This window comes from Hemitrygon akajei, chromosome 8 (assembly GCF_048418815.1).
Source record: "Hemitrygon akajei chromosome 8, sHemAka1.3, whole genome shotgun sequence".
Lineage (NCBI taxonomy): Eukaryota > Metazoa > Chordata > Chondrichthyes > Myliobatiformes > Dasyatidae > Hemitrygon > Hemitrygon akajei.
In genome coordinates this window covers 60,855,737-60,875,180 of record NC_133131.1, presented here as the reverse complement: position 1 = coordinate 60,875,180, position 19,444 = coordinate 60,855,737, and the positions used below count along the sequence as shown (strand labels likewise).

At 44.3% G+C, this 19,444-nt stretch overlaps 1 protein-coding gene across 1 annotated transcript; it reads right to left on the bottom strand.

Moving 5' to 3' along the window:
* Positions 1-615: 615 nt before the first annotated feature.
* Positions 616-18,834, bottom strand: LOC140731922 (uncharacterized). Its single transcript, XM_073053907.1, has 3 exons — positions 18,568-18,834; positions 14,320-14,487; positions 616-3,992 (listed from the first exon to the last, which is right to left on the bottom strand). The coding sequence occupies exon 3, from the start codon at positions 3,601-3,603 to the stop codon at positions 1,525-1,527; it is 2,079 nt and encodes a 692-aa protein (XP_072910008.1). The 5' UTR covers positions 3,604-3,992; positions 14,320-14,487; positions 18,568-18,834; the 3' UTR covers positions 616-1,524.
* Positions 18,835-19,444: the final 610 nt, after the last annotated feature.

Sequence of the window (19,444 nt, the reverse complement as noted above, 5' to 3'; positions counted from 1 at the left end):
GGAGTGTGGAATGAGTTGCCAGATGAAGTGGTAAGTGTGGGCTCACTTTTAACATTTAAGAAAAACTTGGACAGGTACATGGATGAGAGGTGTATGGAAGGATATGGGCCAGGTGCAGGTCAGTGGGACTAGGCAGAAAAATGGTTCGACACAGCCAAGAGGAGCCAAAAGGCCTGTTTCTGTGCTGTAATGCTCAATGGTTCTCTGGTTCATCCGGATATAATATTACAGGATAAACAAGCAGAAACAAATTCCCAGAAAACACATGTTCGTCGACCATTGGAACACCTCACCACAGGTATTGTTTGTTTGGCATCAGTCAACCGAAGATTTTCTCTGTCAATCAGCTTCCAAATGTTGCTACTCTGTCATTCGTTGCCATGCCCCGCTGCTTATTCCCTTCTCCTCGACTTCTTCAGTCTGCACAAAATTCAAGGGAAACCGCTTCACCCACAGTATGGTGACTGGAATCCACAGGGAGAACGAGAGGTGAACAGGGAAGGATTTAAAAGGACTGTCGTGGAACTGAATCACTGGCAGGGTCCAGCCGGTCTGAGCTGACTCTACTGTACACTACTATTTTTTTTATAAATTCACTAAGTATCGGAGACAGAGTTTAAAATAAACTGATTTATTTGTGTCAGATCCAGGATATTAAACTCCAGTCCCATTAAAGGTGAATATGCAGCAGAAGAAACTCCTCCCATGCCCAGTGACCAGGGTGCAGAACTGGGTGTGGTGAGCAGCAGCAATAATTGCAGAGTTCAGCACCGACAGTCACTCTCGAAATTCCATTCAAGCAACGGTGATGAACAAGTATCCAGCATGCAGCCATTGAAACTTTCTCCCCAGTGTGGATGGACCCGGTAGAGTGTCACAGGTGTAACATACTGTAAGGTTTCACTGCTAATGTAATGGCCTCTCTGTAATGTTTCACTGCTGAGGTAATGGCTTCTCTGTAGCAGCAATATTTAGGTTGCGACTAGGAATAACAGGATTTTGGAGTGTGGGGCTATCCAATAAAAAAAATGTTGTTCATTCTTGTGAGTCTGGAAGAGAGATTTTCATTGTCTTTTGCTGGGGAGAGATGAGGGATGAGAAGACGTGAATGGAGAGAGTGGGCCCTTTTTCTTTTTTCTTTGTTTACTTCACTAACCCTATAGTCAAAATAAGAATTATAAAGCTCAATCATTTAATCACATATTGCGTACTGTTTGTTATTTTGGGGTATTGATCACGTAGCATCCACCCAAACGAGATTTCTTAAGTTTGGCCAGGCTGGGGGGGGGGGGGGGCTATCAACCCCTATAATAAGCTGTTTGCCGAAGCAAGAGTTACACAACATTAAATGACTGAGTGAATCGCTTCCCACATTCACAGCAGGTGAACAGCCTCTCCCCAGTGTGAACCTGGTAGTGTCATAAAGGTAGATAACTGAATGAATCCATCACATTCACAGCAGGTGAATGGCCTCTCCCCAGTTTCAACTCAATGATGCACATTTGGTTGATTTGGCTGAGAGAATCACTTCCCAAAGTCTGAGCAGGTGATTGGCCTCGACCCAGTGTGAACTCGCTGATGTACCTTCAGTTGAGATGACGAAGTGAATGCCCTCCCACAGTCTGAGCAGGTGAACGACTTCTCCCCAGTGTGAACTGACCAGTGTGCTTGTAGGTGGGGTGACTGAGTGAATCCTTTCCCACACTCTGAGCAGATAAATGGCCTCTCCCCAGTGTGAACTCGCTGATGTACCTTCAATTGAGATGACGAAATGAATCCCTTCCCACAGACTGAGCAGGTGAATGGCCTCTCTCCAGTGTGAACTCGCTGATGTACCTTAAGTAGAGATGACGAAGTGAATCCTTTCCCACAATCTGAGCAGGTGAATGGCCTCTCTCCAGTGTGAACTGACCAGTGTGCCATTAGGGTGGATGACTGAGTGAATTGCTTCCCACACTCTGAGCAGGTGAACGGCCTCTCCCCAGTGTGAACTCGCTCATGTACCTTCAGTTGAGATGACTGAGTGAATCCCTTCCAACAGACTGAGCAGGTGAACGGCCATTTCCCTGTGTGAACTGACTGGTGTGTCAGTAGGTGAGATGACCGATTGAATCCCTTCCCACAGTCTGAGCAGGTGAACTGCCACTTCCCACTGTGAACTGATTGGTGTCTCTGTAGGAAGGATGATTCAGTGAATCCCTTCCCGCAGACTGAGCAGATGAATGGCCACTCCCCTGTGTGAACTGACTGGTGTCTCAGTAGCTGAGATGAGCAAGTAAATCCTTTCCCACACACTGAGCAGCTGAATGGCCTCTCTCCAGTGTGAACTCGCTGATGTACCTTCAGTTGAGATGACCGAGTGAATCCCTTACCACAGACTGAGCAGGTGAATGGCCTCTCCCGAGTGTGAACTGACTGGTGTGCTCGTAAGCTCGCTAACGTTGTGAATCCCTTCCCACAGTCTGAGCAGGTGAATGGCCTCTCCCCAGTGTGAACTCGCTGATGTACCTTCAGTTGAGATGAATGAGTGAATCCCTTACCACAGACTGAGCAGGTGAATGGCCATTTCCCTGTGTGGGTTGACTGGTGTTTCTGTAGGTGATATGACGAAGTAAATCCCTTCCCACAGACTGAGCAGGTGAATGGCCACTCTCCAGTGTGAACTGACTGGTGTCTCAGTAGGTGATATGACGAAGTGAATCCTTTCCCACAGTCCGAGCAGGTGAACGGCCTCTCCCCGGTGTGAACTCTCTGATGTACCTTCAGTTGAGATGATGAAATAAATCCTTTCCCACAGTCTGAGCAGGTGAACGGCCTCTCCCCAGTGTGAACTCGCTGATGTACCTTCAATTGAGATGACGAAATGAATCCCTTCCCACAGTCTGAGCAGGTGAACGGCCGCTCCCCAGTGTGAACTCGCTGATGTACCTTCAGTTGAGATGACGAAATGAATCCCTTCCCACAGTCTGCGCAGGTGAACGGCCTCTCCCCAGTGTGAACTCGCTGATGTACCTTCAGCTGAGGTGATTCAGTGAATCCCTTCCCACAGTCTGAGCAGGTGAATGGCCACTCTCCGGTGTGAACTCGCTGATGTACCTTCAGTTGAGATGACTGAGTGAATCCCTTCCCACAGTCTGAACAGATGAATGGCCTCTCCCCGGTGTGAACTGACTGGTGTGCTCGTAGGCTAGCTAACTGTGTGAATCCCTTCCCACAGTCTAAGCAGGTGAACGGCCTCTCCCCAGTGTGAACTCGCTGATGTACCTTTAGTTGAGATGACAAAGCAAATCCCTTCCCACAGTCTGAACAGGTGAACGGCCTCTCCCCAGTGTGAACTGACTGGTGTGCTTGTAGGTTACCTAACTGTGTGAATCCCTTCCCACAGTCAGAGCAGGTGAATGGCCTCTCCCCAGTGTGAACTCTCTGATGTACCTTCAGTTTAGATGAGCAAGTGAATCCCTTCCCACAGTCCGAGCAGGTGAACGGCCGCTCCCGGGTGTGAACTCGCTGATGTACCTTCAGTTTAGATGAGCAAGTGAATCTCTTCCCACAGTCCGAGCAGGTGAACGGCCACTCCCCAGTGTGAACTCGCTGGTGAGCCATTACGTCAGATGATCGAGTGAATCTTTCCCCAAAAATTCAGCCTCTGCCCAGTGTGAATTGACTGGTGTGTCCACAGGTCGGATGACTGACTGAATCCTTTTTCACCTACAGAACAGGTAAATGGCTTTGGCTCACTGTGAACTTGCTGATGTACCTTCATGAGATGACCTTGAATCCCCACAGTCTGAAAAGGTGAAAGGCCTCTCCCCTGTGTAAACTGACGTGCATGCCAGTCGGTCAGATGATCGAGTGAGTCCCTCCCCACAGTCTGAGCAGGAAAGATGATCAAGTGAATCCGTTGCTCCACTTCCTATATACGTGGACAGAGACAGCAAAACTGGCGTTTTGTGCTCGAGATTCCTGTAGATAATTTCCTTGTCGTTTTTAACCTGAAAAAACGATTTATAAAATCCATCAATGAGTGAAAGACAACATTTCAGATGCTATCACTTGAGTTGTCAAGACGTGATCTGGTATCACACTGTTACTGTGAAGTTCAATGCAAGTTGGAGAGAGAAATCATCTTCTAACTGGGCACAGTGCTGGTATCTGGAACGACCATCAAATTCTCTGATGCTTTTCCTGTCTCTATAAGAATGGGGCATTTCTGCCATTTCCAATCTGTGACCTGGTTCAGTTTGACTTTCTCCATTGGGAATGTTTTGTAGAGTTGAGTTCTCATGAGACAATAATTGAACTAAGTTCCCTCATTTGTCTAACAAAAGATAATAACTGACAAGGATTGGACAGAGCATTCATTTGTAATTAAAACCCTGATTTAGTGGACTCTGTTATCTAAGAAATTAAGTTTTGTTCCAACAGACTTGGTGGGAATACCAGTTGAACTAAAGTGCTCTTTGTTTCACTAGTTCTATAAATTGTAATGTTTCTGCATGTTAGACAGAGGTTCGCCACAAGCCGCCAGAGGGAGTAGAAATCTGTCTCTCTGATGTTTGGCTCCGAGCTTCTCACCGGCTGAGTTCAAACGAATAAACTGGTCATAAGGATAAAGTAAAGAACTGTTTGTGGTGTGGTTATTGGTCCGGTGAATTTAAGTTTACTCCATTAAAAAGTATCCCATCTGGATACTTAACACCTTTGTTCGGCTACTCTCTTGACTTCAAGAAATAGCAGAGAACTGTGGACACAGCTGAGCACCACACAGAAACAAGCCTCCCCTCCATGAACTCGCTCTATGCTTCCTACTGCCTCAGTAAATCCGACAACATAATTAAAGATACCCAGATCTCCAGAACAGACATTCTCAATTCTCAACCACCCATCGGGTCGAAGATAAATGAAAACATAAGAACAGAAAACATACCAACAGACCTAGGGACATTTTTCATTCTGCTGTTATAAGCAAACTGAATATTCCTCAGCATAAGATGGACTTTTGACTTCATAATGTAACTCGATGTGACCTTGCACCATATGTCTACCTGCAGTGGATTTTCTCTATAACCATAATGCTTTGTTACACTCTGTTGCTGTTGTAATGTGTTGATCTGAGAGGATGGTATGCAAGACAAGGTTTTCACTGACCCGCGGTACATGACAATAATAAATGATTCCCCACTTTAATTGTGTGAAAATTAGACAGAGTGAGCTTCTCCTCTGGAACTTCTGGAGGGAGATTTCACTGAAATGTACAATGGAAATAAGGCAAACAAGTAGTGAGGTTATGGAATCTATACAGATTGAAGAGGAGGAGGTGCTTGCTATCTTGAGGCAAATCAGAGTAGGTAAATCCCCAGGACCTGACAGGGTATTCCCTCGGACTTTGAAGGAGCCTAGTGTTGAAATTGCAGGGGCTCTGGCAGATACACTTAAAATGTCGGTATCTATGGGTGAGGTGCCGGAGGATTGGAGGATAGCTCATGTTGTTCCATGAAATCTGGGAAATTACAGGCCGGTAAGTTTGACATCAGTAGTAGGTAAATTATTGGAAGGAGTACTAAGAGATAGGATCTACAAATATTTGGATAGACGGGCACTTATTAGGGAGAGTCAACATGGCTTGGTGCATGGTAGATCATGTTTAACAAATCTATTAGAGTTTTTCCAGGAGGTTACAAGGAAAGTGGATGAAGGGATGACAGTGGAATTTGTCTACATGGCCTTCAGTAAGGCCTTTGACAAGGTCCCGCATGGAAGGTTAGTTAGGAAGATTCATTCGCTAGGTATACACAGTGAGGTAGTAAATTGGATTAGACATTAGCTCAATGGGAGAAATCAGAGAGTGGTAGTGGAGGTTTGCTTCTCTGAGTGGAGGCCTGTGACCAGTGGTGTGTCACAGGGATCAGTGCTGGGTCCATTGTAATTTCTCATCTAGATTAATGATCTGGATGATAATGTGGTAAATGGATCAGCAAATTTGCTGATGATACAAAGATTAGAAGTGTAGTGGACAGTGAGGAAGGTTTTCAAAGCTTGCAGAGGGATCTGGACCAGCTGGAAAAATGGCAGATGGAGCTTAATACAGACAAGTGTGAGGTATTGCACTTTGGAAGGACAAACCAATTTAGAACATATTAGGTAAATGGTAGGGCACTGAGGAATGCAGTAGAACAGAGGGATCTGGGAATACAGATATACAAAATTCCCTAAAAGTGGCGTCACAGGTAGATAGGGTAGTAAAGAGAGCTTTTGGTACATTAGCCTTTATAAATCAAAGTATTGAGTATAAGAGTTGGAATGTTATGGTGAGGTTGTATAAGGCATTGGTGAGGCTGAATTTGGAGTACTGTGTGCAGTTTTGGTCACCGAATTACAGGAAGGATATTAATAAGGTTGAAAGAGTGCAGAGAAGATTTACAAGGATGTTGCTGGGACTTGAGAAACTGACTTACAGGGAAAGGTTAAATAGCTTAGGACTTCATTCCCTGGAGTGTAGAAGAATGAGGGGAGATTTGATAAAGGTATATAAAATTATGATGGGTATAGATAGAATAAATGCAAGCAGGCTTTTTCCACTGAGGCTAGGGGAGAAAAAAACCAGAGGACATCGGTTAAGGGTGAAGGGGGAAAAGTTTAACGGGAACATTGGGGGGGGCTTCTTCACACAGAGAGTGGTGGGATGAGCTGCCAGATGAAGTGGTAAATGCGGGCTCACTTTTAACATTTAAGAAAAACTTGGACAGGTACATGGATGAGAAGTGTATGGAGGGATATGGTCCAGGTGCAGGTCAGTGGGACTGGGCAGAAAATGGTTCGGCACAGCTAAGAAACATCGTAGCGGCCATCCTCGGAGTGGACTGAGGCAGAGTGGGATGGCTTTGGTGAGAACAGGCAGAGGCGAGGTTTGAACGGGGCACAACTGCGCAAGTGCATGAAAGTGAGGCAGCAGGAAAATTTAAATAGTGAGCAGAGGCTGAGTACGAGCTTCACTCCAAGTGAGGTAAGGCCGGGTAAGCTCCTTTAATTAATCTAATTAGATTAGGAGTAGGTAATGGAGGCAGCAGTTAGGGCAGTTGAGTGCTCCGTTTGCAGTATGTGGGAGATCAGTGCGAGCACTGTTGATACACCTGTAAAAGGTGCATCCAGCTGCAGCTCCTGACAAACCATGTTAGGGAACTGGAGCTAGAGCTGGATGAACTTCGGATCATTCAGGAGGCAGAGGCCGAAATAGGAGTTTCAGGGAGATAGTCACCCCTAGGAGACAGGTAGTTGGGTGACTGTCAGGAGAGGGAAGGGGAATAGACAGGAAGAGCAGAGCACCCCGGTGGCCGTTTCCATCAACAATAAGCATACCGTTTTGGATACTGTTGGTGGGGACGACCTACCAGGGACGTTGCAGTGGTTGCGTCTCTGGCACCGAGACAGGACCTTCAGCTCAGGAGGGAAGGAGGGAAAAGAGGAGAGCAGTAGTGATAGGGGCTTCGATAGTTAGGGGGACAGATAGGAGGTTCTGTGGAAGAGGTCGAGAATCCTGGATGATCTGTTGCCTCCCTGGTGCCAGGGTCCGCGATATCTCGGATTGAGTTCTCAGTATTCTCAGTAGGGAGGGTGAGCAGCCAGATGTCGTGGTCCATGTAGGGACCAATGACGTGGGTAGGAAGAGTGAGGAGGTACTGAAAGGTGAGTTTAGGGAGTTAGGTGCCAAGTTAAAGGACAGGACCTCCAAGATAGCAATCTCAGGATTGCTATCACTGCCACGTGCAGGTGCGTTTAGAAACAGTAAGATAGTGCAGATCAACACGTGGCTGACGAAATGGTGCAGGAGGGAGGGCTTCAGATTTATAGATAATTGGGCACTTTTCCAGGGAAGGTGGGACCTGTTCCGGCGGGACAGTTTACATCTGAACTGGAAGAGGACAAATATTCTTGCAGGTAGGTTTGCTAGAGAGGCTCCAGTGGATTTAAACTAGATACGAGGAGGGAGGGGAACCAGAGTGGAGGAACAGATGTATGGGAGAAGGAAGAAAAAGAAGACAGTAAAGTTCTTTGTAGTGTTAGAAATAAACAGAGAGGAAGAGGTGGAGAGTTTCTTAAATGCATTTATTTTAATACTAGGAGCATTGTAAGAAAGGTGGATGAGCTTAGAGCATGGATTGATACCTGGAAATATGATGTTGTAGCTATTAGTGAAACATGGTTGCTGGAGGGGTGTGATTGACAACTAAATATTCCTGGATTTCGTTGCTTCAGGTGTGACAGAATCAGAGGGACAAGAGGGGGAGGTCTTGCATTGCTTGTCAGAGAAAATATTACAGCGGTACTCTGGCAGGATAGATTAGAGGACTCATCTAGGGAGACTATTTGGGTGGAATTGAGGAATGGGTAAGGTGTAGTAACACTTATAGGGGTGTATTATAGACCACCTAATGGGAAGCGAGAATTTAAGGAACAAATTTGCAAGGAGATAGCAGATATTTGTAGTAAGCACAGGGTTGTGATTGTGGGAGATTTTAATTTTCCACACATAGACTGGGAAGCCCATACTGTAAAAAGGATGGATGGTTTGGAGTTTGTAAAATGTGTGCAGGATAGTTCTTTTGCAGCAATACATAGAGATACCAACTAGAGAAGGGGCAGTGTTGGATCTTCTGTTAGGGAATGAAATAGTTCAGATGACGGAGGTGTGAGTTAGGGAGCATTTCGGGTCAAGTGATCAAAATGCATTAGTTTCAATATAATTATGGAGAAGGATAGGACTGGACCCAGGGTTGAGATTTTTGATTGGAGAAAGGCTAACTTTGAGGAGATGCGAAAGGATTTAGAAGGAGTGGATCGGGACAATTTGTTTTATGGGAAGGATGTAATAGAGAAATGGAGGTCATTTAAAGGTGAAATTTTGAGGGTACAGAATCTTTATGTTCCTGTTAGGTTCAAAGGAAAGGTTAAAAGTTTGAGAGAGCCATGGTTTTCAAGGGATATAGGAAACTTGGTTAGGAAAAAGAGATATCTAGAATAAATATAGGAAGCATGGAGTAAATGAGGTGCTTGAGGAATATAAAGAATGTAAGAAGAACCTTAAGAAAGAAATTAGAAAAGCTAAAAGAAGATATGAGGTTGCTTTGGCAAGTAAGGCAAAAATAAATCCGAAGGGTTTCTACAGTTATATTAATAGCAAAAGGATAGTGAGGGATAAAATTGGTCCCTTAGAAAATCAGTGGACAGCTATGTGTGGAGCCGAAAGAGATGGGGAAGATTTTGAACAATTTCTTTTCTTCAGTATTCACTAAGGAGGATATTGAATTGTGTAAGGTAAGGGAAACAAGTAGGGAAGTTATGGAAACTATGACGATTAAAGAGGAGGAAGTACTGGTGCTTTTAAGGAATATTAAAGTGGATAAATCTCCGGATCCTGACAGGATATTCCCTAGGACCTTGAGATAAGTTAGTGTGGAAATAGCAGGGGCTCTGACAGAAATATTTCAAATGTCATTAGAAACCGGGATGGTGCCGGAAGATTGGTGTATTGCTCATGTGGTTCCATTGTTTAAAAAGAGTTCTAAGAGTAAACCTAGCAATTATAGGCCTAACACGAGGAAATCTGCAGATGCTGGAAATTAAAACAACACACACAAAATGCTGGTAGAACACAGCAGGCTAGGCAGCATCTATAGGGAGAAGCGCTGTCGACGTTTCGGACTGATTATAGGCCTGTCAGTTTGACGTCAGTGGTGGGTAAATTAATGGGAAATATTCTTAGAGATAGTATATTTAACTATCTGGATAGACAGGGTCTGATTAGGAACAGTCAACTTGGATTTGTGCGTGAAAGATCATGTTTGACAAATCTTAAGTTTTTGAAGAGGTTACGAGGAAACTTGACAAGGGTAAAGCAGTGGATGTTGTCTATATGGACTTCAATAAGGCCTTTGACAAGGTTCTGCACAGAAGGTTAGTTAGGAAGGTTCAATCGTTAGGTATTAATATTGAGTAGTAAAATGGATTCAACAGTGGCTGGATGGGAGATGCCAGAGAGTAGTCGTGGAGAACTGTTTGGCAGGTTGGAGGCCGGTTACTAGTGGTGTGCCTCAGGGATCTGTACTGGGTCCAATGTTGTTTGTCATATACATTAATGATCTGAATGATGGGGTCATAAATTGGATTAGTAAGTATGCAGATGATACTAAGGTAGGTGGCATTGTGGATAATGAAGTAGGTTTTCAAAGCTTGCAGAGAGATTTAGGTCAGTTAGAAGAGTGGGCTGAACGATGACAGATGGAGTTTAATGCTGATAAGTGTGAGGTGTTACATTTTGGTAGGACTAATCCAAATAGGACATACATGGTAAATGGTAGGGCATTGAAGAATGCAGTAGAACAGAGTGATCTAGGAATAATGGTGCATAGTTCCCTGAAGGTGGAATCTCATGTGGAAAGGGTGGTGAAGAAAGCTTTTGGTATGCTGGCCTTTATAAATCAGAGCATTGAGTATAGGAGTTGGGATGTAATGTTAAAATTGTACAAGGCATTGGTAAAGCCGAATTTGGAGTATTGTGTACAGTTCTGGTCACCGAATTATAGGAAAGATGTCAACAAAATAGAGAGAGTAAAGAGAAGATTTACTAGAATGTTACCTGGGTTTCAGCACCTAAGTTACAGGGAAAGGTTGAACAAGTTAGGTCTTTATTCTTTGGAGCATAGAAGGGTTGGGGGGGGGGGGAACTTGATAGAGGTATTTAAAATTATGAGGGGGATAGATAGAGTTGACGTGGATAGGCTTTTTCCATTGAAAGTAGGGGAGATTCAAACAAGAAGACATGAGTTGAGAGTTAGGGGGCAAAAGTTTAAGGGTAACACGAGGGGGAACTTCTTTCCTCAGAGAGTGGTAGCTGTGTGGAACGAGCTTTCAGAAGTGGTAGAGGCAGTTTTGGTATTGTCATTTAAAGTAAAATTGGATAGGTATATGGACAGGAAGGAATGGAGGGTTATGGGCTGAGTGTGGGCCAGTGGGACTAGGTGAGACTAAGCGTTCGGCGTGGACTAGATGGGCCGAGATGGCCTGTTTCCGTGCTGTAATTGTTGCGGCGCTGGAGGTTCATGGCAGGAAGAGTTTTTCTTCCTTCTACCGTCTACGTGAGATGATGGGCTGTCGGGACTTTGAGACTTTCTTTTAAACCTTGCCATGGACTGCTCTTTATCAGATTACGGTATTGCTTTGCACTGTTGAAACTATGGGTTATAATTATGTGGTCTTTGTCAGTTAGTCTTTTATCAATTATGGTATTGTCTGCACTGTTGAAACTATATGTTAACTATAACTATATGTAACTATGTGGTTTTGTGTAGGTCTTGTAACTTTAGGTTTGTCTGATGGGTTTGTAGTTCCTTTCTGGGAAACGTACTAAAACGGTAACACGATATCGATACGCAGCAGCCTCTCCGAACTCTGGATTGGGGATTATGTGGTTTTTCTTGTGTGGTCTGTTTTGTACTTTTTCGTGATATCATTCCGGAGAACGTTGTCTCATTTTTTAACTGCACTGTATTTGTGGTTTATAAATGACAATAAACTGAATCTGAATACGGTTAAAGTGCATAACCACAAGAAACAAACCCGCAGACGTAAGGAACCATACACATGACGTCAGACCTGGGTGTAGCAAACCCATGCATGACATCAGACATGTGGAGGGGGGAGGGAAGGGGAGGGGATAAAATTTTTGGTTCCATGGCTTTCTTCCAGGGAAGGTGGGACCTGTATAGAAGGGACCATATCAAGAGAGAAGTCTTTGGAAACTGAAGATCTGAAGGCAGATGGACCAGATGGTTTACACCCACAGTTCTGAAAGATGTGGCCGGAGAGATTGTGGAGGCATTAGTAATGATCCATCAAGAATCACAACATTCAGGAATGGTTCTGGAAGACTGGAAAATTGCAAATGTCACTCCAAGAGAGAGAGGCAGAAGAAAGAAAACGATAGGCCACTTAATCTGACAGTGGTTGGGAAGATGTTGGAGTCGATTGCTAAGGATCTGAGTTCGGGGTACTTGGAGGCAAAAGATAAAATATGCCGGAGTCAGCATTGTTTCCTCAAGGGCAAATCTTGCCTGATAAATTTGTTGGAATGCTTTGAAAAAATAATAAGCAGGGTTGACAAAGGAGAATTGGTTGATGTGTACTTGGATTTTCAGGCCTTTGACAAGGTGCCACACGAGGCTCCTTAACAAGCTCTGAGCCTGTTATTACAGGAAAAAGGTAGTGGCTGATTGGCAGGAGGAAACGAGTGGGAATACAAACAGCCTCTTCTGGCTGGCTACCAGTTCCACAGGGGTCTATGTTGGGGACGATTCTTTTCATGTTATATGCCAATGATTTGGATGATGGAATTGATGGCTTTGTTGCAAAGTTTGCAGGGGATGTAAAGATAGGTGGAAGGACAGGCTGTTTTGGGAAAGTAGGGAGGCTACAGAAAGATCAGGAAAATGGGCAAGGAAATGGCAGATAGAATACTGTGTTGGAAGGTGCATGGTTATACACTTCTCTAGAAGAAATGAAAGGGTTGACTATTTTCTAAATGGAGAAAATGTAGAAAAAAATCTGAGGTGCAAATGGACTTGGGAGTCCTTGTGCAGTAGTCCCTAAAGGTTACTTTGTGGGTTGAGTCTGTGGTGAGGAAGACAAATATGATGTTTGCATTCAGTTCAAGAAGACTGAATTATAAAAGTGAGGATGTAATGTTGAGACTTTATAAAGCTCTTGAATTATTCTCAGCAGTTTTAGGCCCCTTATCTCAGAAAGGATATGCTGACACTGGAGAGAAGTCAAAGGAGGTTTACGAAAATGAGTGCAGAATTGAATGGGCTGTCATATGAAGAGTATTTGATAGCTCTGGACCTGTATTCAGAGGAATGAAGAATGATTTCATTGAATCCTATCGAATGGTGAATGGCCTTGAGCGAGTGGATCTGGAGAGGATGTTTCCAGTATTGGGAGAGCCCAGGACCAGAGGATGCAGCCTCAGATTAATGGAGATAGTGGGGCGTCCTTTTAGAAAGGAGATGAGGGGGAATTTCTTTCGCCAGAGAGTGGTGAATCTGTGGAATCCTTTGTCACGGGCTGCTGTGAAGGCGAAGTATTTATGGATATCAAAGGCAGAGGTTGCTAGATTCTTGATTGATGACCCTTCCTCTAAAAATGAGTGAATCATTCAGATAGCTGATCGCTGAGAGGAAGTATATTTGTTGGTCATTAACGTTTGTCCAGATTCGGCTGGCCAGAGTTAATGCAGAGTTCGGGGGTGTCACAGTGAAAGAACCGAACGACAAAATCCTCCATGTTGTCCCTCCGACATCCGGCCACTGGTGGGACCTCCTGCAAATCGCAGCACAGTGCCGACCCCAGCTGTTCCCAGCAGTTCTCCTGGTTGGGCGGTGATGAGGAAGGAGCTGATCTCGGGTTTGTGTAAATCGAAGATCGGTTGAGTTGGAAAGGGCCGGGACCGAGCCAGACAGCTGGACAGTCTGGACCGGGAATGTATGATCAGTTAGTTCTGGTTCCCCAAGCTGTGAGAGTGGATGTCAGTGACATGGATCTATTTACATGTATGGGTGTGGGGTAAATGGTGGGAAAGTTGTGGGGCTACTGGCAGGGTGGAGGGAGGTTGGGGATGTGGGTTATCAAACAAAGTGTGACCTGGGAGGATGGGTCTTAGGGCAGATTAAGTTGTAAACAAGGGAGGATCTGGTCCATGCATCAGACAGCTTTCAGGGAGCAACAAATCTCTCTTTATATTAATTACCATTTAAGCTTGCTGCTAACATTGTGTTTGTCAGAGAGCCCAGAATGTGGGAACAGCTAGATGGTAGGAAGCAGATGGTGATGATGGGAGGCTGTTTATTGGAGTCAAGGCCCATGCCTCGTGGAGTTCCCCAGGGTAACACCCATTGCTACTTGTCATCTATGTCAATAATCTGGCTGAGAATGTTTGGGTAGTGAGTTTACTTTTAATTTTACAATGACTTCTTTTTGCAAGATAGTAAATATAAACACCCCTCTTTCCCTCTCCACACTCAGAATCAACCAAAAGCTACTTCAGAAGATGGAATTTCTTGAAATGAACAGACACTGAGGGAATGTGAGTGACTTTAAAGAGCTGGGATACTGACTGTACATTACCAGACCTGGAGTGATTGCAACTGGGTCTGACAGAGGCATAACTGGTATTTCTGGGCACATTCAGTCTCACCACAACTATTTCTATCTTCCCTTGTACAGGTATGTAATGTCTAAAGGACGAGTGTTAGAGTAAATGAGACTCACCAAACTTTCTCCTGACTGAATCAATGGAAACCCTGAGTCAGAAGGGCTCTCCTCGATTGGTGCTCTCAGTCCTCGGGCTGGTTCACTTGTTGCTGTTCCCTCGTCTTCAGTCGTCGTTTGCTTCCAGTTGGGGTTTTTCTTCCAATAAATCTCTCACCGCAGGTCTAACTTTAACATGAAAGATAATGAAGCACATTAACAATACAAAGGAGAACAAAATATTTCTGTTCACTGAAATCTAAATATTAAAGACAAGTATAATGATCGCAGTGAACAAATCTGTATGTTCCTGACACGCCACAAAACCTGATATGGGATAGGAAGGAGTCATCATTCAATCATGGTACAAGATACAAAATGTCGGAACAGAATTAGGTGATTCAATCCATCGAGTCTGCTCCACCACTCAACCATGGCTGATTTTTATTCCAACACCATATTCCTGCCTTCCTACTGTAACCTTGAAGCTACTTAGGAATCATGAATATATTAATGTCTGCTCTAAATATGAGCAGCCTCAACCACCCTTTGTGGCAACAAATCACACAGATCAGACATCTTTTGACTGAATTAATTTTTCTCATCTCAGTTTTAACGGGAAGCGTCTTTATTCTGAGACTGTGCTGTCAGATCACAGACTTTCTGTCTAATGGAAACATCCTCTCCATATCCACCACATCCAGGCTTTTCAGCATTTGGTAAGTTTACTTAACCACACCCCACTTTCACCACTCCCCCCCATCTGAACTCCATTGAGCACAGCCCCATGACCATTTAATGCTCCTCATACATAAAGCCAATCATTCCTGAGATTATTCATGTGAACCTTGTTAGCAACGGCTGCACTGAACACATTCCCAAATACAAAGATTGGAGGTGTAGTGGACAGTGAGGAAGAAATCCCTCTGCACCAAATGCAGAGGGATTTGGACCAGTTGGAGGAAGGGGCTGAAAAATGGCAGATGGAGTTTAATGCAGACAAGTGTGGGGTATTGCACTTCGGAAGGTCAAACCAAGGTAGAACATACAAGGTAAATGGTAAGACACTGAGGAGTGCAGTAGAACAGAGGGATCTGGGAGTACAGATACATAATTCCCTAAAAGTGGCGTCAAAAGTAGATAGGGTCGTAAAGAGAGCTATTGGTACATTGGCCTTTATAAATCAAAGTATTGAGTATAAGAGTTGGAATGTTATGGTGAGGTTGTATAAGACATTGGTGAGACTGAATTTGGAGTATTGTGTGCAGTTTTGGTCACCTAATTACAGGAAGGATATTAATAAGGTTGAAAGAGTGCAGAGAAGGTTTACAAGGATGTTGCCGGGACTTGAGAAACTGAGTTACAGAGAAAGGTTGAATAGGTTAGGACTATATTCCCTGGAGAGTAGGAGAATGAGGGGTGATTTGATAGAGGTGTATAAAATTATGATGGGTATAGATAGAGTGAATGCAAGCAGGCTTTTTCCACTGAGGCTAAGGGAGAAAAAATAACAGGTCATGGGTTAAGGGTGAAGTGGGAAAAGTTTAAAGGGAATATGGCGGGGGGGGGGGGGGTTCTTCACGTAGAGAATGGTGGGAGTGTGGAATGAGCTGCCAGATGAAGTGGTGAATCCGGACTCACTTTTGACATTTAAGAAAAACTTGGACAGGTATATGGATGAGAGGGGTTTGGAGGGATATGGCCCAGGTGCAGGTCAGTGGGACCAGGCAGAAAAATGGTTTCTGTGCTGTAATGTTCAATGGTTCTATGGTTCTATAACAGACAATCAGGAGATTTAAACCATTCCAGGGTGAATGTGATAAAAAGAAACTGGAATCACCAGAATTGCTCAACAGGTATGGAACTGCTGTGGGGAGAGCAACAAATTTAACAACTCAAGTTCACAATCTTTTGTCAGAATGGTGCAGATCAACAACTTGAGTTTCTGTTTGATTTCCACAGTCTGACAGACAGATGACAGTGAAGAGGAATTTCCAAACACAGTTCGAACACTGAACCCCATCAGGTCTATTTCTACTGGTGCAAACACAGAACAGTCCATTTACTCACAGCCTCTCCTTGTGAGGGATGAAATACAAACTCATTCTCTCCTCAGATTAGCAGTCATTGCTTCCAAAGGAACTCCAGAAACAAACATTTGATCCCAGACCAGAAATACTCGCTCAAAACCTCATAAATCTGGGCAGCTTATCCCCGGGTCCAGTTTATTTGGATCTAAACAGGGGTGCAGTGCTGCCAGAGCACCACTCCACCTCTGTAAAAAAGTCAAAATCAACAAGCGGGAAATTCAACAGCAGCCACATATTAAACAGAGGGAATTTTATGGAAATGGGGGTTGGGGAGAGGGGGTGGTGGCTGGTGGCTGGTGGGGAAAATACCACTAATAACATTAGGATAGGATATTTGATCGCTTTTGGTGAAATCCTGGAGCTGTGACTGTTTTTTATTTAGGTATTTGTGAGATTCGTCCTCGCTCGACCCGTTGTTTTCCCAGCATACCCAGCTGTAGCTTCCTGCCATTTCACAGATGCTCAGTCTCTCTCCAGCCCAGGGACGACTGTACACAAGTGTGAGCATTTTTCCACTCTTTCCAACGGGTACCATTGGATTCCAGGAAGGAGCTACATTAAGCAAGGAATGAACATCGAAACCTAAGGTTAAAAGTCAAAAATAATGAAAGAAAAATTCACAGCTCGCTTATCTTCAGCCTGATTTTGATGAAATATACAAGGTAATCATCCAAAATCCTCTTCTGCACCTGGATAAAGTTAATTTAGTTTTTTTTACAAGCCAAATGGAAAAAAAAACATTTCCAGGCTATAAGCTAGTTTTACGTCATTTTAACTATCATTAATAGCTGATCAACCCCTTGGCCTAGCTCCATCAACTGTAGTTGATTTGAAAGAGGCTCTTTCTCTCTTTGTGCTGACAGGAAAAAAAGAGTAATTTAGTGAGGCAATGAACAAGACGAAACGCATTTCCAAAACTCCCAAATGGTTGCTCTCCTCCCATTAACATTTGTCACTTCCAAAATACTAAACAGGATCTGTATTGGTCTAACCATGTAATACCCAACGTGTGAGGATACTGTGAGTATCGACACTCACAGATACACTTCCTGTCCAACCATTTCTGCGAGAGAAACGGTACGAGGCAGAGTTGCCAACCTATTGCTTTTGATACAATATTCAGCAATATTCGTGGCTTTAGCAATAGTTCAATAGATGTTTTTCTTTCATATTTGATTACTTGGTTCCAATTTAGGTGGCTGAAGTGTAAAAAACTTAATTGCTTTATTTCTGTTATTTTTATACCTGACTCGGAACACTGCTAAGTGCTGCGGGCCCTGCTGTCTGCTCTGAATCAGTCGTATTAGTAAGGTTACATCTGTGGTGGTCCATGGATTACTTGCTAATAAAAAAGTAAATTTTTCTCACTAACAATGAGAACACTCACTATGGCTTCTAAGCAAACAATGTTAACTTCTTTCTTTCATAAATAAGCTGAGGAGTGTAACAAGAATAACGTACAAGAGACTGGTAACAGTAAAAGTGACAAAAGCTCGGTTTCGCCTGCTTCTAGTTCAAATTTTCTAACCGGGTCCAAATGCAGTTCTGAAAGTTGGGCTTGTATCCCTGTTCAGATGTTTGATAGGCTGTAATCTTGTTACTGTCTTAACTATCACTGTATTTCTGTGGAGTTCTGAAATTCATATATTTCTTTCATCTTGGTTTATTGCTTGACATTATAAGAAGCCTTATTCATTCACACCCAATTTGTGTACCTGCTCATTACATGAATGGGGCAAGGAAGTTGCCCAGTACATGAAATGAGCAGGTACACAAACTGCGTGTGACATATGAGGGGTGATTTATAAGTTTGTGGCCTAAGGTGGAAGGAGTCAATTTTAGAAAAACTAGCAATTTTCAATTATCTTAAGCATAAATACCACGTTATTAACTTCAAACTTTCTGCATAATTACTCAAAGAATTGAACTGCACATGCATGTACCGAGAGCTGTATAACCTTAGACCACGAACTTATCAATCACCCCCTCGTACAGCTCCAGCACCTGAAAAATTGCCACTGCACCCCTATTCACAGTCCGGGTCGGGGGTAAAACTAAAATCGGAGCTGCGGTCCTGGACAGCCTGCAGCCTCCAGCCATTCAGCAGAGCTCCGTCCCGGCCCTTTCCCACTGCGATCGACCCTCGATTTACAAAAAGCCGAAATCAGCCCTTCCTTACCCTCCGACTGAACAAGAGCACCACCAAACACGCCTGGGGTCGGCACCGCGCCTGCGCTGACCAAGAGTTCGCCGCAGCGCCACCCGTGCCCGGAGGTCGCCATATCGCCAACAGTGACGAGAGGCCATCGCAGCGCCTCAGAGCGTCGGAGCGAAAGTGCAATAGGTTCCGCAATCCTGCTCTTAAATTGGGACACCCCGACCTCCACATCAACAACACACACAAAATGCCGGTGGAACACAGCAGGCCAGGCAGCATCTATAGGGAGATGCACTGTCGACGTTTCGGGCCGAGACCCTTCGTCAGGACTAACCGAAAGGAAAGATAGTAAGAAATTTGGAAGTAGTGGGGGAGGGGGAAATGCGAAATGATAGGAGAAGACCGGAGGGGATGGGATGAAGCTAAGAGCTAGAAAGGTGATTGGCGAAAGTGATACAGAGCTGGAGAAGGGAAAGGATCATGGGACGGGAGACCTAGGGAGAAAGAAAGGCGGGCTGGGGGGGGTGGGGGGGGACACCAGAGGGAGATGGAGAACAGGCAAACAACTAAATATGTCAGGGATGGGGTAAGAAGAGGAGGAGGGGCATTAACGGAAGTTAGAGAAGGCAATGTTCATGCCATCAGGTTGGAAGCTACCCAGCCAATATATAAGGTGTTCCTCCAACCTGAGTGTGGCTTCATCTTGACAGTAGAGGAGGCCATGGATAGACATATCAGAATGGGAATGGGATGTGGAATTAAAATGTGTGGCCACTGGGAGATCCTGCTTTTTCTGGTGGACTGAGCATAGGTGTTCAGCGAAATGGTCTCCCAGTCTGCGTCGGGTCTCACCAATATATAAAAGGCCACACTGGGAGCAGTATACCACACTAGCCGA